Below are 20,264 nucleotides of genomic sequence, written 5' to 3' on the forward strand. Positions count from 1 at the left end.
CGAGGGTGGAATCGAATCCGGGTCCCTGGTGCTGTGAGGCAACAGTGCTAACCACTGAGCCACTGTGCCATCCAGTACGACCTGGCAAATTCCAGGAAAGCATTAAATAGAAAGAGCTCTAAGAAAGCAGGCTGAGAGCCATAAGATCGATATGTCTATGTAAGTGCGATAGCATCCTGTGTAGACGCATAAGATGCATGTCTGTTCTTGCAAGCCTACCAGCTTCAAAGAATAGTATTGAAGTCCTGAAGTGGCTTGTAAGATGGCCTGACAGCTGGCATGAGAATTTTATAAGGCTGGTGTGGAGGAAGGATTGAGGAGGATAGTGGCCATGGGTCATGCAGGGACATTGTTCAGAAGAAGCAGTTGCATAATAGCCAAGATAGGCATTTGGCAAGCTGCAGCCAACACACATCCACTCTGATATACATGTCTGAAATTTATGCCATCTAGCTTCTGAATGGAGGAGCAGAGAATTGAAAGCACTATGTAAACAGGATCCGTTGGGACTTTAGTTAAAGTATGTGCAACGAAATAAGGTGGTTGCCACTCAAGGACAAGATTCTGAAGTCATAATTTACAGTTTGAGGAGAAAATTGGAAAAATTCTTCTTGACTTCAAGAATCTGACTTTTTCATTCTCACTGTTTTGTCACCTGTATCATCATTACTCTTGCCACACTAGGAAGGAGAAATTCTGCCTATTGTCTGTCTATGGACAATCAACTAGCATTAAAACCATTTTCAATATTTGTACTTGGAATGAGGGTGACACTTGCAAGACACTATTGTCCATTGCCAATTGCTGTTTACGCATTAGGAGTCAATTAAATGTGTCAATTGAGGCAATTTTCCTATTCACTCCACTACCTAACCCATTCCCCTTTCTGGGTCCTGAACTCTTTCCCTTCACCCTGCCCTGTTCCAATCTTCTAATTGCAGCCTTTCCTACTATCCATGTCTCACTCACCCTCCCTTCCTAAGTCATGACTTCCCCCCCAATATGGGCCACACTCCCCTGAAACCTTTTGTATGGAAACAGAGCATGTGCTTTAAAGTGGTGCATAGCATGCACATACTGGTGTAAGCAAACACAACCTAAGTTATAAGAAATAGGAGCATGATTGCATGATTAGAGTTTTTGACTTCTCAAAGCTTGATCCACTTTGAATAAGAACAGGGCTAATTCAGACAAGACTTATCCTCATTGAATTGAGTTTCACACATTGTCTGGGCATCTTTTAAACTCATGGCCTTTAAATTGTTGATCCAGTTCCATAATCTCTAGGTTATTTTACCTGTGTTTCTCACATCCAGGAAGCCTATTGTTGTGAGAGTGTGGGGTCTAAACCAAAAAAAGCATTTTTCCTTTACCATTCATGGGTACATTCATCCTAGACTAAAAACTTAGGGTCACAATGTATATTTTATTATGGAAACTGGCATACTATTTTCCCCATCTCGAGAACTGAAGTTTTTTTTTATCTCTTTACTGGCTGTGATAGTTCTTTATTAAATGGATTTCAGTGGTTAATCATAAACATAACTCCACAATAAAAAAAACTGCTATTTTTCAACCTAAATTAGAAATCTCACTAAAAAAGATTGTAAATTAGATAAATGGAGAATGGAAAAGTTCACTTCTGTGCAAATTAGTCCCAGTTGCTGTATTATTTCTATAAAAAACAGGAGCAGGATTTTTCCACATGATCCTACCCAATCGGGTTCGGGGTGATTTTCCATGGTGAGACCAGAAGTATGAAAAGAATTAAATGAGTATAATGTATATAGAGTTTAGAATAGAGGTATAAAGTAGAAAAGCAAGGAGATTATGTTAAACCTGTGTAAAACAATATTTAAGCCTCAGCTGGAGTATTGTGTCCAGTTCTGGAAGCTATTATGATATTACTTTACGTAGTGCAGGTTTTTGACTAGCATAACACTGCATATATAAAATACATCATGACTTCAGGAAGTAATGCTTGACAATATGTAACACACCAGTTGGAACAGTGTTGATGCCAAGATAGCACATATATGTAGAGATTAAAAACAGAAATTACTGGAAAAGTTCAGCAGGTCTGGCAGCATCTATGGAGAAAAATTAGATTTACTGTTTTGGGCTCAGTGATCCTTCCTCAGAACTGATGGTAGCCAGGAAAATGTTGGGTTTTATGCAGAAGATAGGGTGGGGGAAGTGGGTAAGGAGTAAATGACAGGTGGAGAGCCCAAAGAGAAAGAAGAACAGTTAGAAAAGCAAAGGAGTGGATAACCATCAGCCTGGGGGAATGAATAGAAATGAGGGCAATTAGTGGCTGACAATGGGTTGTGTGTATTAGCAGATCACGTGATAACAAAGCCTGGTGTGTGGAGATTGGGTAAGGACATGGGAGAAAGTGCCTCAAACCCTAAAATTGTTGAACTCAGTATTGAGTCCAGAAGGCTGTAGAGTTCCCCAGCAGAAAATTAGGTGCTGTATATGTAGAGCTTTCCTGTAACTCTGTATATAGTTTATGTTCATTAATAAAGAATCCAAGCGTTTGTTATCATTCATCAATGTGTGACAGGTAAGTTTGTGTTAAGGTATCTCACTTTAGGAAGATGGGAAGACATCAAAGAAAGTGCAAAAAAAAATCACAAGAATGGTTCTACGGATGAAGAACTTCGATTATTTAGATAGATTGGAGAGGTTGGCACTGTTTTCTTTGAAGAGAAGATTGAGAGGAGATTTGATAAAAGTATGAGGGGCTGCACATAACATTCCCTCACTACAGTCTCTGATCAAAAATAGTAGTCTCCTTGCATTAGCAAGACCAGTTAAACATTCTCTTTAAGTTCTCTGTGACAGATTCCAAAATATATAGAGGTCAGAACAAATAAACTCAAGTGTCTATGGCAACAGAACATGCATCTGTGGAGTAGTAACTTTACCCTTAGGGCCCCTGACAATGAATGACTTCAGGGCAGATATTCTTGGAATTGCCACGTACTCCATGGTGGATTGCAGTCTTGCAGAACCATCACAAAAGGCAGCTCTTAAGTGACTAGTAGACTCTTTCACCGAGTTGCCATCTGCTGCATTTTGGTTGGCATAGATTCTTATAGTTTTAGCAATGCATGATGTCCTGTTTAAAAGTGAGTCCAATGAACCCTTATCAAGCATGGCAGCAAGCAAGCTGGCCCTCTGAATAACAACTGCCTTCCCGTTCTGTTCCACAGTGATCTGCTCCTGTTCATTCATGCTATGTATTTTGTTCAGTTCACTTGCCCCAATTCATTTCAAAATTACATTTGCATGGATGTATCTGATCTAGTGGTTAGAAAAGAGAGAATGATTGACAATACTCATGGTCAATCAATACATGAATGTGTATTTGTGAAGTACTGTCAAGACTGTTGTATTTCAAGTGACACACGACACTGAGGATTCGTATTCCAAATGGAGACTGTATGTCATATACCATTTGTCAGGTGACCATAAAGACTACAAGACAATCACAGTATCGATGTCTCATTAGAAGGTTGTATGAGCCCTTAGTTAAAACAGATACTTTCCATTGTAAAGCTAATCATAATCCTGCTGTGCCCATGTCCATCAACCATGTCCCTTGAAAATGCAAACAGATTCTCACTTATAGCAAACATGTCCCTGTAACATTAGCAAGTTTCTACTTTTACATAAATTATAGTGGTTAGGTTTCTTTTGTGAAGCTATATGACTCTCATCTCTGCATCTGTGCATTTCTGAATTAAGCTTACTTTTAATATGCTTTGTTTTAACCCTTAACAGCTCATCTAAAGGTGAGCCTACACCAACCTCCCAGCCTGCTATATAGCTGTATACCCTTCCTTATATCGATCTAGTTGTTTAATTAAGGTCTGCAACTAATAACCAACCACAATTCCCTCCTTTTGGCTCTTGGCTGTTCCTAAGGAAGTCATGATCATTGGTGGTTCTCATTCCATGCCCCAAATTCCGATGGCAGGTTGGCTGGTAAGATTCTTGAGTTCCAATGTATCTATATAGTACCTAGACTCAAAAATGCTTACAGCACATAAAAAAGCCAATCAATCCATCATGTCCACCCCAGTCATAAATTATCTGACCACACTAATCCCATTTTTCAACTCTTGGCCCATAGACCTGGAGGATATGGCAACACAAGTGAATATCTTAATACTGCTTAAATGTTACCAGAGTTTCTGACTTAACTATCTTTCAGGCAGTGTGTTCCAGACTCTCGCCATTCTCTAGGTGAAAAAAACACTTCTCAACTCTCTTGTCCTTCTACTTTTAAGTCAAATCTATGCCTCCTGGTTATTGACCCTTCTCAGTGAAAAAAATGCTTTTCTATCCACCCTGCCTGTGCTGCTTTTAATTGTATATGCTTCTACTGGTCCCCTTGCAACTTTCACTGCTACAAGGAAATTACCCAAGTCCAGCCAACATTTCCTGATAGCTCCGACCCTCAGGCCGGATGCAAATCTTTACTGCACCTCTATGTGCAGTCACATCCTCCTTATGATGTAGTAAACAGAACTGTGCACAGTATTCAAGTTGTGGCCTAACCAGCATTTTACACTGTTCCAGCATAAACTCCCTGTTCTTGTTTTCTGTGCCTTAACTAATAAATGAGTATCCCATGTACCTTCTTAACCACGTTACGCACCTGTCCTGCCCTATCTCACACTTTTCCAGGTTCAATTCCATCTGCTACTGTTCTGCCCACCTGGCAAGTCCATTGATAACTCCCTGTAGTTTATAGCTGTCTTCGTCATTATTTACCACACCACTTATTTTATGTAATTTGTGAAGTTCTGGATCACACCTTCTACATTTAAGTCCAAATCATTAATGTACACCACAAACAGCACAGGCATCAGCATCAAGCCCTGCCAAATCCCATTGGAAACAGACTTGCAGAGACAGAAACATCCCACCACCATCATCATCTGCTTCCTGCCTCTGCCAGTTATGAAGCCAAATACCATTTTGCCTTGGATCCAATGGACTCTTATTTTCTTGACCAGTCTGCCGTGAGGAACCTTAACATTACTAAAGTCTATATAGACCAAACCAAATATGTTGCCCTCGTCAACATTCTTGGTTTAGTTCTCAAGCAATTCAACCAAATTTGTCAAATGCAACTTCCCTTTAGAAATTCATGTTGATTATCCCTGATTAATCCCATACATCACCAAATGTAAATATATTCAGTCCCTTAGAATTCTTTCCAATAACGTCTCCATGCTGAGCTTAGACTGACTGCGCTGGAATTTTCTGATGTATCCCTACCTGCCCTTTTCTAATAATCGGACACCACTAGCAGTGTAAAGCACTTACTTCCCTGGAAACCACTGCCTGTCTGCCTGCAACCCTCTGGATAGTTTTTTTCTCAGGGCATGTCAGTGTTTACGCTGGGAGTGAGCTTCACATTCAATAGTGTCCAACCTTGATTGCCAGCTGCAATATCATCAGTGTTTGAGAATCAATTCTAATCCAAGAATGAGCATTCATCTGAATACCACAGTTCCAAATCCTTTGCCACCACTGTGCATCATCCAGGTTGATTTTCATATCCCCTTCCGGTTGTTTGACCTCCTGTTGGATTTACTGTTTCTTTGCTGCCTGGGTCTGTTTCTTCATCTTGCTTCGATGTTCCAGCAGTTTTGGGATTTGCTTCCTCTTGAGACACAAATATCTCAGTAAGTCCTCAGTTAGATCATTGGGTATATTCATCTGTTCCCTACTATAGTCATTCGCTAGTGGATATTATAAGTATGATATTAAGGCTCACTGGCGTAATTGCACTCTTCCCCTTCTCCACAGTATGCCACACCCAGTTTGTGGCAGGTGCTGGAAATTTCAAGGTATAGGATGGTACTAAAACTATACACAAGTGTCAACCTAATGCCTATCTGATGTGGGCAGACATTCTCTACAGCCAGACAGCAAAGTATATAATTGAAAACAGAGAGGTCTTTATTACTGAAAAATGCTTGAATCTATAATCAAGGAAGAAATAGCCACTTATTGGGATTGTACTATGGACCCCCCTGTAATCAGTGGAAAATTGAGAAACAAATTTGTAAGGGATTCTGCAGGGCTTGATGCTGATGCCTGTGCTGTTTGTGGTGTATATTAATGATTTGGAATTAAATGTAGAAAGTGTGATCCAGAAATTCACAAATGACATAAAAATAAGTGGTGTGGTAAATAATGACGAAGACAGCCATAAAATACAGGGAGCTATCAATGGACTTGCCAGGTGGGCAGAACAGTGGCAGATGGAATTGAACCCGGAAAAGCGTGAGATAGGGCAGAGCAGGTGCGTAACGTGGTTAGGAAGGTACATGGGATACTCTAATTTATTAGCTAAGGCACAGAAAACAAGAACAGGGAGTTTATGCTGGAGCAGTATAAAATGCTGGTTAGGCCACAACTTGAGTACTGTGCACAGTTCCGTTTACTACATTACAAGGAGGATGTGACTGCACAAGAGAGGTACAGTGAAGATTTGCATCCTGGCCTGAGGGTCTGAGCTATCAGGACTTGTCAGATGGACTTGGGTTATTTCCTTGAAGCAGCGAAAGTTGCGAAGGGACCAGTAGAGGGTATACAATTGAAAACAGTTATCTGTAAGAATAATAGAGTAGTTATGGTAGGGAATTTTAACTTTCAAAACATAGACTGGCACTGCCATAATGTTAAGGGCTTGGATGGAATTAGTTAAGCGTGTACAAGAAAATTTTCTGATTCACTATGTGGATATACCCACTAGAGAAAGTGCAAAACTTGATCTATTCTTGGGAAATAAGGCAGGGGAGGTGACTGAGATGTCAGTGGGAGAGCGCACTGGGGCCAGTGACCATAATTCTATTAGTTTTAAAACAGTGATGAAAAAGGATAGACCAGATCTAAAAGTTAAAGTTCTAAATTGGAGGAAGGCCAATTTTGATGGTATTAGGCATGAGCTTTCAAAAGTTGATTGGGGGCGGATGTTTGTAGATAAAGGGATGGCTGGAAAATGGGAAGCCTCCAAATATGAGATAATGAGAGTCCAGAGACAGTATGTTTCTGTTAGGATGAAGGGCAAGGCTGGTAGGTGCAGGGAATGCTGGATGACTAGAGAAATGGAGGTTTTGGTCAAGAATAAGAAGGAAGCATATGTCAGGTATAGACAGCAGGGATCGAGTGAATCCCTAGAAGAGTATAAAGGCAGTAGGAATATACTTAAGAGAGAAATCAGGAGGGCAGAAAGGGGACATGAGATAGCTTTGGCAAATAGGGTTAAGGAGAATCCAAAGGGATTCTACAAATGCATTAAGGATAAAAGGGTAACTAGGGAGAGAATAGGGCCACTTAAAGATTAGTGAGACCACCTACGTGTGGAACCGCAGGAAATGGGGGAGATACTGAACAAGAATTTTGCATCAGTGTTTACTGTGGGGAAGGATATGGAAGATAGAGAACGTGAGGAAATAAATAGCAACATCTTGAAGAATGTCCATGTTACAGAGGAGGAGATGCTGGACATCTTAAAATGCATAAAGGTGGATAAATTCTGGGACCTGATCAGTTGTATCCTAGAACTCTGTGGGAAGCTAGGGAAGTGATTGCTAGGCCCCTTGCTGAGATATTTGTATCATTGATATCCACAGGTGAGGTGGAAGTTGGCTAACGTGGTGCTACTATTTAAGAAAGGTGGCAAGGAAAAGTCAGGGAACTATAGACCAGTGAGCCTGACATCAGTGGTGGGCAAGTTGTTGGAGGGAATCCTGAGATGAAAGGCAAGGACTGATTAGGGATAGTCAACATGGCTTTTTGTGCGTGAAATTGTGTCTCACTAACTTTGAGTTTTTTTGACGAAGGATTGATGTGGGCAGAGCGGTGGACATGATCTATATGGACTTCAGTAAGGAGTTCAACAGGATCCTCATAGTAGACTGGTGAGCAAGGTTAGATCACCTGGAATATAGGGGCAACTTTTTCATGCAAGGGTTGGTATGTGTGTGGAATGAGCTGCCAGAGAAGGTGGTGGAGGCTGGTACAATTACAACATTTAAAAGACAGCTGGATGGGTACATGAATAGGAAGGGTTTAGAGAGATATGGGCCAAATGCTGATAAATGGGCATGAATTAATTTAGAATATCTGGTTGGTATGGATGAGTTGGACTGAAGGGTCTGTTTCCAAGCTGTACAAGTCTATGAAAATGACACATCTGGATAGAAATTTACTGGAATTCTTTGAGGACATTACGAGTGCCGTGGGCAACGGGCATCTGGCGGATGCAGTGTACTTGGATTTCTAGAAGGCACTCGACAAGGCCCTGCACAAAAGGCTGCTGCATAAGATAAAGATGCACGGTGTTACAGGTAATGTATTAGCATGGACAGAAGGTTGTTGAACTAAGAGAAAGCAATGAGTGGGGATAAATAGGTTTGTTTCTGGTTGGCGATCAGTGGCCAGTGAAGTGCCACAGGGATCAGCATTGGGACTGCAATTGTTTACAATTTACATGCATGAAATAGCATTGAGGACCATGTGTAGTATGTCAAAATTCGCAGATGACACTGAGTAGTGGTAGAGCAAAGTGTGCAGATGACACTGAGAGTCTGCAGAGGGATACAGATAGGTTAAGTAAGTAGTGAGCAAGGGTCTGGCAGATGAATTAAACTATTGGTAAATTGAGTTCATCTATTTTGGTAGGAATAACAGCAAAATGAACTATTATTTAAATGGTAAAGAACTGAAGCATGCTACTGTGCAGAGGGACCTGAGTGTCTTTGCGCATGAATCACAAAAAGTTGGTTTGTAGGTGCAGCAGGTAATTAAGGCAAATAGAATATTGTCCTTCATTGCTAGAGGGATGAAGTTTAAAAATAGCGAGGTTATGCTGCAGCTGTTTAGGGTGCTGGTGAGGCCACACCTGGAGTCCTGTGTACAGGTTTGGCCTCCTTACTTGAGAAGGGTTGTACTGGCATGGAATGGGTGCAGAAGAGATTCACTAGGTTGATTCCAGATTTGAGAGTGTTGGCTTATGAGGAGAGATTGAGAAGACTGGGACTATACTTCTTGGAGATAGTAAGAACTGCAGATGCTGGAGTCAGAGTCAATACAGTGTGGAGCTGGAGGAACACAGCAGGTCAGGCAGCATCAGAGGAGCAGGACTGATGAAGGGTCCCAACCCGAAATGTCAACTTTCTTGCACCTCTGATGCTGCCTGACCTGTTGTGTCCCTCCAGCTCCACACTGTATTGACTATACTTTTTGGAATTTAGAAGAATAAGGGAGGATCTTCTAGAAACATAGAAGCCTATGAAAGGAATAAATAAGAAGCAGGGAGATTGTTTCCACTGGTGGATGAAACTTGAACTAGGGGCTATCGACTCAAAATAAGAGGGAGCAGATTTAGGACTGAGTTGAGAAGGAACTTTTTCACCCAAAGATGGTGAATCTGTGGAATTCCCTGCCCAATGAAGCAGTTGAAGCTACCTCTTTGAATGTAGTCCCGGGCCTTGGAATGTTCCAATCTGCAACACTTAATTGAGGACAACTCTTTACACTGGAAGACCAACAAGTTTCAGGGAGACCAAAGAGCATCTTTCACCTCGTTGATGGTCTTCCAGTTAATGTTTGTCTCACTGTGCATCCCAGGGACTTTACAGAAGGAGATGTGTGACAGTCCCTTCCCCCCAATGCTGCTTTGTGGGCAGCATGCAGTGGCACAGAGAGACTGGGTGTGCATGAAGGATCTGACAGGTAGTGCCCTTTTCACCACAAGCCAAGCTATGACTTGGTGCTTGTTGGAATGTTCTGTTGATGAGGCATTCTGCCAAATAGCTTTGACAGTCTGCTCAGGGAGACACCCTACAGGATCAACCCTCTCCTTTGCCCGCAGGGTTTCAGGACACTACCTGCTGACTACTGCCTGATGGTCTTGTGGTCAAGGGTGTTTTCCTTTACAAATTTCTCACAAGGGACAGATGGTACAGAATTGTACAACCACTTGGAGAGTTTTGAGGCAATGACACTAGGCCCATCCTTTCAATTGCTTCTTTTTAAACTTTGGTATGAGAGTTTGCAATTTAAAAATGACTTGAGCTTCATCCACCACTGTGACAATGTGTCTTAGCTTGAAAATCACTCTGTTACTCTTACCTAGTAATTCAAATCTTTAAATCTAAGTAATTTTCCCCATCCGTTCAGCTTAATTGGAGGATTTTAGATTAATCATCAAGTCCCTCCAAATTTCTCAGGTTTTTTTCTACGTTGGAATTCAAATCACCTAAAATGTTTGTCACTAAATCCCAATTAGCAACATCCGAAATTGGAATAATTAAAATATGGTTTGAGAACTGCAGCATGAACCAGAATCCTCAAATCCTAAAACTTTATAGCACGTTTTTAACCCCAAAGTGGAAGGACTCTTCTCATTTCATATGGTTGATATTAGGCTGACTTCTGCTGCAAATACAGAGGAAAAAAAAAATTTCAAATGCTGAGAAAGACAGCAGTAGCAGAGTCGCGACATGAAACCGATGATAGGTCAGATGTCATGTTAATTTTTTTTGGAACTATATGCTAGGAAGAAAATAAAAATTTGAAAACACTACTTAATGGTGCATTGAAGTTTGAAATAGAAAGTATTTTGCATCGTTAATATATTTACAATAACTTTTGCTGTTGAACATTTGTTTAAAGTAGCGAGATTAATTGCATTTTGTTCTTTCTTTGATATTCTATCTTCAGTTCTCATTTATGAACCTGAAAATCCAGAGGCCCAACAGTTCAAAATACTTCTAGACACGAAAATACAGTTAGGTAAGCTGGGTGAAAATTGTTTGACATCTTTTTCCTAGTAGGTCTGAATTGCATCATTTTGTGATAAGCACTGCAGTGTGTGAAAATCTGTACAAAAGCATACTTTTTTTCTGATAATGATTTTTCATCTGTAAAATCACTACTTGAGATGTTTGTGTTTTTGCTTGTATAAAGTGCCTTGAAAGAAAGTAATTTACATTTTTATGAGGAAAGAATTATTTGATAAGTTTTTGTATATTTTAATTAGTTTTCAAAAACTATTACATTATGTTTCGTTGTGTAGAATTCATTCCTGGCTACTAAACACTAAAAGTAACTTTTCAGTTCTAAACTATCACACCATTCTTGCAATCTGGTTATTTCAGTTTATTCTTTTAAAAGAAAGCTCATCGAATTTAGAAATAGTCTCCCATAATGTTAAATCAGATGTTTTAGAAAGGATAAATGTTCACAAAAAATTGCATGTTCTGTCTAGAAGAATAGAATTAAATTCCTCCAAAATAATGTGATAGATCAAGACCTATATGGTTCAACTTAAGATTATTGCTCCCATATTTGGAAAGTGTTCTGCTCTTAATAAGTGGGATAGAGTCTGAATCAGTTGTTAGATGAGATCATTTCATGCAATACAATAACTTGTGTAATCCTGTCAATTAAATTGTTTAATTTTTAAAATCCTTTCTAAAGTGTGACCTGAATGGTATTTTATACGTGTCCTAACAAAATGTTGGAAAATTGGAATGCGAGCTTTTTTTAATTCCTATTTGTGAAAATTATGATCTGGCCTCTGTGACTCTCAATCTACAGGAATGTGGTTGACTTTTATTTGTCCTCTGACGTGGCCTATCAATCTCCTCCTTTGTATCAGGTTGCTAGGAAAAACTAAAATAACATTACAATATATGGACCACCTTGCACTGACCTAGACACAAACACGACAAAGCCACATTTGCCTGGTCAACCCCACAGCCCCTTCTCACTTGCATCTGGGGATTTATGCCAAAATATAGGTTAGTCAGACAACAGCTGATATAGTCATACTCAATGTTCCATCTAATTGTTTTCTGTGCTGCACAGACATTCGAGGTCTGTGTGCAGCAGTGGTTTGGAGCGACGTCGGCACACCAGTCACATGCACGGAACATCTGAGAGATTGCGCAACTGTGCAGCTTGGAGGGCACATAGTCATATTCAAAGGTTCATAGTCTCAGTCTGGACTCTTCCATAACCACCCTTCGTTATGCCCTGTCTCACTGACAAGACAGATCAACCAGATTGCATTGACTCAATGGTATACCGTTGGGAGTGACTCTGCCTGTCCCGAATGCTGATTCCAAACAAGGAAGCCTTTTATTATTACCACTTACTACTCTTCATCAACTCCATTGCCTGATGAACAAACATGCTACCGCCATCCATTGTAGAACTAGAATCCCCACAGTGTGGAAACAGGCTATTCAGCCTAACAAGTCTGCACTGACTCTCTGAAAAGCATGTCATCTACGCTCACCACCAACACCTCCCCCCCTGCCCACCCTATAACCCTGCATTTCCCATGGCTAATCCATCTAACCTACACAACTCTGGAGATTATGGGCAATTTGGCATGGCCAATTCACCTGGCCTGCACATCTTTGGACTGTGGAAGGAAACTGGAGCACCCAGAGGAAACCCATGGAGACACAGAGAGAATGTGCAAACTCCACACAGACAGATGCCCAAGGCTGGAATTGAACCGGGGTCCCTGGTGCTGTGAAGCAGCAGTGCTAATCACTGAGCCACTGTGCTGCCCGAAAACGTCTGGAGAAAACATTGAAAGTAGAAAAGTCCGGGGTCACAGTCTAGGGATATGCAGTGGGCCATTCGAACTGAGATGGGGAGGAATTTCTTTGCTCAAAGGGTGGTGAACCTGTGAAATTCCCTACTACAGAAGGGTGTGAAAACCGAATCACTGAATGTATTTAAGAAATAACCAAATAGGTATGAGAGGCTAAAGGCATCAAGGACATGGAGAAAGTGCAGGAAATAGAGTAATTGTGGAAAGGTGGTGTTGTTTTAAAGGACCAGCCATGATCATTTTGAATGCTGGAGCAGGTCTCAAGGGCCACATGGCCTGCTGCTGTTCCTATTTTCTGTGTTTCTACAGAGTATAATCTATGTCGGGCTATCAGTGTCCAAAAATAAGATTTTCTTTGGTAGCACCAATACTGACAAGACTCAGCCTGCAGCAAGTGGCAAGAAAACCATGAGGGAACTTTCTTCACCTTGTCCTAATCAATCCATCCATCACAGTGCAAAGTATCCATGAAGACATTGGTAGGAATGACCAATGAGCAATCTTGGAAAAATCCTCTACGTTTTGTGGCACTATCTGTGCCAAATAGGATAGACTTAGAACAGATCTAGCAGCTGAAAACTGGGAATCACTAAGGCACTATAGATGATCCACAGAATTGAATTCCAACATTGTCTGCTGTCTCCAGCAGATTCTTCACTTTACCAGTACCCTCAAGCCAGGAGATCTATCTTGGTTCAGTGAGGAGTGTAGAATAGCATGCCAGGAGCTGTTATCAGTTGTACCTAAACAGGAAGTCAAGCAAAGCTACAATACTTACGCATGGAAGAGCAGCAACAATATCATGAAAGCTAAACCATCCCACAAGCAATGGATCAGATCAAAACTCAGCAGTGCTTCTGTAGTTATGAATGGTGGTGAACAATTAAGCAGCTAATTTCATCCCCATCCTCCATGATGGCAGAGCCCAGCATATAAGTGCAAAAGACATTTTGAAGTAGTAACAATCACCTTCGTTTGCAATTGCCAAATGATCTCAACTACCTCATTAAGGTCCTCATGATTACAGAAACCAATGCTGAACCAACTGAATTCACTCTGTGAGTCAATAAACATCCTGAGACCAATTTTGGGTATTCGATTCCAAATTCATTCATGTGTTTAGTGTCAGCAATCTCATCAACCTTACAGATCAGTCTGAGTTTTTGACACGCCTTTCTACCTTATAGAGAACATTTTTGATTCTGTATGATAGAGAACCTCAAGGATTTCATGGTCTTTATATTTGAGTTTGTTCACATGCTGGCCTTTAACTTTTACTGAGGTTCCTTTAGGTCCTTGTAATTTGGTAGATAATGCAATTTAATTTGTGCAAGTCATTTCAGGTGATCTGATAATACTGACACTCTAAAAGTTTATGGGGCTGCCCATCTACCTCCAGTTTAAAACTCCAATATTTGTTCTCAGTATTGTTTATTTCTCCTAGGAAGGATTTGATCTGATCTTGCAGTTTTCACCTCTTGAATATGGCATTGCTTTAAGATTTCTCTCTTTGTCTTCTGGTTGTCTTCATTTTAAAACAATGAACAAGACTGTTTTAAAAAGACTTATTTTTCCACAGTTGTAGTAGTCTGCTCCCCTGCTGGAAGTTCTTCACATTTTTGTGGCTTGTTCCCACCATACTGGATACATTTTGAAACAGTAGTCAGTATGTTTGTTCCCATTTTGATAAGCTGAGGTCTTTGTGCACCATCTCCCTCTTATTTACAACCTGAATTGCTCATTATTATCTTTCTCTGGAGCAAAAACTTGAATCTGTTTCCTCAGTTTGTTTGCCTCACAATTTGGAGTGCTTTCTCCAGAGTTTAAATGCCCTTTGTCTACAAAAAAATCTAATAGGATTTCATCTGAAACTCAAACTATGATCAGATTGTGAATTAATTCTGCCTTCAACCTTTCATAAGTATTCTTCTTAGCCAACCTACAGAAATTATTAATTAGTGAATCCATGCTTTCATCTGGCCTTTGCTTTCATCTGTTTACCTTTGACTTTTCAATAATTAAATTCTGACGAGCACTATGAGTTGAATGCCTGTAGTACCTCTTCATGGGAAACTGTAATCTCATTAAGGCCCTGCCGTGCTAGTGCATTGTTAATGAAAATGTCCCAGCATAAAGTAACGTACTGACCTGGCCATTTAGGCCTTTCTTATCCAAGCTTGAAGCAGGTCTGGTCCTTTGATTGTCTGGAATATTTCAGAAAATGATAGGTTAGCTTCCAGGCTTCTTCTGAACCATGGACCTGTTCCTGCAACTATTACAGTCTGCCTTACTGCTCAAGGTTTCAGGTCCTTTGCTCATTGCTGTCCAGTCTCCACGTCTGTTTTTTCACAGCTTGCTGCCGATGCTCCTTGATATCTTGGTGATTCTTCAGCACCTTTCCAGTTTTACATTATAAACTCCCTGGTCTGAGATTCTGTTCAACTGCTCGCTTTGTTGATTGTTTTTGCCTTTCCCACTGCCACAGTGTTTTATTGTATATTCTACTTCTGTGATTTTTTTTTTGTTAGTTTCCCAGAGGTAAGGTGTTTGAGTCCATGGTCTTTTGTGTGCAACAATTCTTTATTAACAGCTGGAGCTCACAAATATTCCCTTCACAGAGAATCTGCTCCCTTCCTAATCTCTAGACCTTCTCATTTAACACAGATATCGTCATTACCACATCATGTATATTTCTGTTACTAAACCCATTACTGTACAAATCTAGCACAGAGGAAAATGGTTGTAGATTTTAGAAAACAATCAGTACCAACAATATTCTCAAGGGTGATGAGACTTGGTCAATAAATGCTGTCTTCACCAGCAACATGTCCATCCCAGGAACAAATCTGTATTCCAATTCCAAACTGTAGCCTGATATTATTAGTAATGCAATGGTATAGGGCCATTTGGTCAAATTAACAGGAGGCTTTACATCTTAAGTTTTACGACACTAACACTTAAGTTATGATTTTGTGAGACTTTTGGTTTTCTAAACATCTTGTTCAGCGATGTTCTAACATACCTCTGGAGCAGGTGGGACTTGAACCTGCACTTCCTGGTTCAGAGATAAGGACTGTGCCACTGCACCACAACAGCCTTCTTGATTTTGAGAGATTAAATATTGGGTGAAGCGTAAAACAGGTGGTTGATTAAGTCCCATCAGTTTACAGTTGGATTGGTTAGGTTAAAATTGCCTTGTACTTGTTCTTTTTGTATTTTTTCCTTGTTCATCTTTTTCTCCCTTTCTGCACTTCTCAGACTTTGTGCCTGTTTTCTCTCTATTTCTCTGTCTAGTAAACAGTAGTCAATTGGCTCCCTGTTTCTGAGGTTAGATCTTTTCTGAACCATTCTCCTCCCAGTTTCCTGTCCTCCTCCCCAGCCTTCCTTTCTCATCCATTGCCCAAGTGATGTAGTTTGCTGTTCATTGCAGTACCTTCCAACACACTGATTCAGTGTAACTGAAGTTTGAGGCTCAATATTGGGAGTGCCTCAGGCTTCACATCATATCGAGCGGGTGTAGAGATCATAGCCTGTAACCCCCATCCCAATACCTAAACTTGGACACACACAATTTTTTATGGCCTTAAATTCTGTCACAATGAGAAAATATGCTAATACAAAACAAAAGCAAGGAGTAGTGGAGGCAAAGAAAGTTAGCAGTGCCACCTGGTGTAGGAGAGTTGAAAGTTAAGCACAAAAAAGAGTTGTCATTGTGTGATCTATTAGAAGTATTATTATTTGGTATAAAACAAAAACAAAAAAAGTTATAAATACTCAGCCTATGCCATCTGCAGAGAAATACTGTTCATTAGCAGAAGTTTGATATCAAAGATCCACAGGACAAGGATATATTAATGAATGAATGACTTATTGTCATGTGTATTTTACAGTGAAATACAACAAAATACAGTGAAAAACTTTCATTTGTTGCCATAATCCAAGACCATTTTGATAGTTTAAGAATAAGAGAAAATGAAAAGATATAGCTTGAAGAGAAGTCCATCTACGTACGAGTTCTGAGCCAGCTCAGAGCCACACTGCCTTGCCAAACCCAACAATATTAAATGTTAAAGATGAACAGCATTGATAAAAGAACAGATGAGGGAAAAATGAAAATGAATAATATGTGCATGCACACATGGCTGAACTTTACCAGCTCTGAAAGGCTGGAAAAACAGGAGCCAATAGAATTGTGGGAAGCCATGTCAGATTTGCTGCTTGAAATAGTCATACCATCAGAGGCATTTAACCAGTTCATTCCAAGGAACCAAGCAGTTAATTTCCAGAATTAAATTCCCAATTAGGGGCCATTTTAAAGTGTTGCTGACATCTTCTCAATGTTGGATAAATCCCCCGCCTGTGAAGAGGCCCCCAGCTAAATGAAGGTAGACTCCCACTCACAGCCTTGGGGGAGAGAGAAAAGGTTTCTGAAGAAAGGGATTTGTGCAGGAAAAGCATCATGCATGGTGCAAAAGATTTCCCTGGAGGGGTTTCCCAAACACTCCACTCAGCCCTGTAATTCTTAAAATTATTTCTTCTACTTGCTATAGACCCCAGGTCCAGGCTGCCTTTTGGAAAATGTGGCCCAGCACAGTGCAACAGAACAATAGTCTCCCTTTGCAAAATGCCAGCAATCTATATGCATACATATGTGCAAACACACACACACACACACACACACACACAGAAAGAAAGAAAGAGAATAATTTATGAAACGTTTACCTGGCAAACAAGAGACAATGAAGGTCAGGTGGTAATAATAAGAGAAATAAAAATATATGAAATATAAATTGGCAGAATTTTATTGAAATGCACAAACTTGTAGTGGGAAGAGCTGTAACAAGCTGAGAAACCATTTGTTTTATCAATGGCATGGCATGTTTCCCATTCCATTAAACCCCCTTGCTCTGATGCTCTCATTTCCTTCCTGCGTCAGCTAGTGTTCCGATGAAGCTCAATGCAAGCTCGAGGAAGAACATCTTATTTTCTCTTTAGAAACTTTACAGCCTCTAGGACTCGATGCTGAATACTACAGATTCAGAGTATGACCCCTGTCCTCCAGTTTTCTTACATTCCCAACCCTTCCCCGGCCATGTCTTGTTTGTGTCTCATTGACTTTACTGTCAACAGAATGGACCCATTTTCTCATTTTTGAACCTTCACTTATACCTATTTTATGTCTCTTTCTTTCCTTTACCACCAATATCACTCTCTTTGCCTTTTAATCTGAACACCCTCACAATTTGTTTCACTTGCTCCTCCTCCCTCTCTGCCATCAACACAAAAACACCATTTTCCAACTCCATTCAGTTCCAAAGAAGAGTCAAATACAGAAATTGCTGGAAAAGCTCAGCAAGTCTGGCAGCATGCGTGGACAGAAGTCAGAGTTAACGTTTCGGATCCAGTGACCTGAAGAAGGGACACTGGACCCAAAACGTTAGTACTGGTTTCTGATATACATCTTACCACGTAACCACACAGCTGCCTCTGGTCCAGTACTCACCAGAGTGTGTGTATCTGCCCTGGTGGAGGTTACTCGAGTTATGCTATGTGTATCCAGAGCATGTTTACCTTTTTCTGAGCCTCCTCCCTCAGCCTCCTCCTATTGCAGCTCCATTGTCACCAATGATGGACCTTTGAAAGATAAAAGACAGGAGTTGGTACTGCAATGGGAAAAGGGCTTGAAGTTTAAAAAGTACATAGAATAGCCTTCATAGAACAGCCTTTATTGTCACGTGCACTCAAATGAGTGCAGTGGAAACTTTGTAATGTCGCCGCTTGGTGCAGTCTTAAGTGCAAGGCACCTAGAAACAGATACATTAAGTGTTGTTACAGAATTCAAATAGAGAAAAAAGAGACTAGCACGGGAATACAGAGTTTAAAAAGTCCAGAAAGATAATAAAAAGTATCTTTAAAGTACTCAGGTTACAGTCCTTTTTTCATTGAGTCTGTGCCTGCTGGGCTTCAGAACACGAGGTCTTGCTACGTCCACGCGCTGGCCTCTGTCCTGGATTTCCCTCCAGGACTTGTCCCCCTGGCTGGCCTGGGCTCGCTCTGCTCCCACTCTGCGTTCTGGCTGCAACTTGCTTCAAGACTTGGCCTGTGCTCACTCTGCTCCCACTCTGCACTCCGGCAGCGACTCACTTCCAGGACTCGGTCCGCACTCGCTCTGGGCTCCGGCCATGACTCGCTTCAAGGATTTGGCCCATGCTCATTCTGCTCCCAGTCTGGGCTCCGGCTGCAACTTGCTTCTGGGACTCAGCCCGCATCCGCTTTTCTCACACTCCAGCCTCCGGCCACGATTCACTTCCAGGACACGGCCCGCACTCGCTCTGCTCCTGCTCCAGGCTCCGGCCGCGTTTCATTTCCCATGCTGGCCTGCTGCATTCTCCATTCCCTCCAGGTAGGGTAGTTTAAAAAGTTAAAAGTTGTGGGGAGGGGGGTAACAAAAACTGCAGCAACGAGGGGGAAAAAAAAGAAAAGGCAAAGGAACTGGTGGCAGAAAAGCTCTGGCTGGTGCATCCTAATCTGCTGCCATTTTGTCCCTGAAATTTATCATGACACTTAAGTTCATAGTGACATCAGTTCAGCATGAGTGACTGCCAAGTTGCCCCCTCTAATTCTACCAGGCCATTGGACAGCTGAGATCTCTGTATCGCTAATGTCTAGTGCCTGTGTCCCCCTGTCAATCTCCAAATGTGCTCTTCCACTGCAGTCGTGGTTAATATGGTTACAGGTCCACTCCCACTTCTCTATTCCTGGAAATCTTTACTCTACTCTCTTCTTGCAATGAGAAAAAGCAGAGAGTTCAGAGCTTCAGTGTTCAGAGAAGAAGAACAATTATATCTGTAGAAGATGTTTGTGAGGGATGTATACAAAATGGCACTAGGATGATAGAACCTGTGAGTGTTAGCTGTTGGGATGGAAGTTATTACAGGCGTTATCCAATAAGGGGTTTGCCGATGGTAACCATATCATAGATCATAGAATCATCATCATCGTTGAATCCCTACAGTGTGGAAACAGGCCCTTCAGCCCAGCAAGTCCACACTGACCCTCAGAGCATCCCACCCAGATCCATCCCCCTATAATCCACCTAATCTACACTATGGGCAATTTAGCATGGCCAATCCACCTAGCCTGCACATCTTTGGACTGTGGGAGGAAACCAGAGCACCCAGAGGTGCTCAAACCCACACCCACACAGACACAGACACCCACACAGGTACCCAAACCCACACAGATACGGGGAGAATGTGCAAACTCCACACAGACAGTTGCCCAAGGGTGGAATCAAACCAGGGATCCTGGCACTGTGATGTAGCAGTGTTAACCACTAAGCCACCATGCCTGTTATCTTAAGGTAGACACAAGATATTATCCCTGACATTCTGTGAAAGCCAACTACAGCATGGAAGTGTTGATATGTGACCAACCGTTCTTCACTTTTGGTGAAACAAGTACGGTACACTGCTTCTCTGAATGAAGAAGGATACATGTTACCTTGACAAATAACAAATATCTGTATTTGTACAGAGACCAAAGGGTGCTCAGTAATGGTAGCAGAAAGTATGAAAGTGTGCATTTTTCATTAGTAGCT

General features: G+C 41.2%; 1 protein-coding gene across 2 annotated transcripts in view; it reads left to right on the forward strand.

Moving 5' to 3' along the window:
• Nucleotides 1–20,264, forward strand: part of erich2 (glutamate-rich 2) — a 161,305-nt gene that overhangs the window by 125,247 nt on the left and 15,794 nt on the right. For both annotated transcript variants that reach the window (XM_048599422.1, XM_048599423.1), the window contains one exon: nt 10,756–10,827. In XM_048599422.1, coding sequence (XP_048455379.1) covers nt 10,756–10,827 — 72 coding nt within the window. The remainder of the gene's footprint in view (nt 1–10,755; nt 10,828–20,264) is intronic.

The sequence above is a fragment of the Rhincodon typus genome, chromosome 7 (assembly GCF_021869965.1).
Source record: "Rhincodon typus isolate 14 chromosome 7, sRhiTyp1.1, whole genome shotgun sequence".
In the NCBI taxonomy this organism is placed as follows: domain Eukaryota; kingdom Metazoa; phylum Chordata; class Chondrichthyes; order Orectolobiformes; family Rhincodontidae; genus Rhincodon; species Rhincodon typus.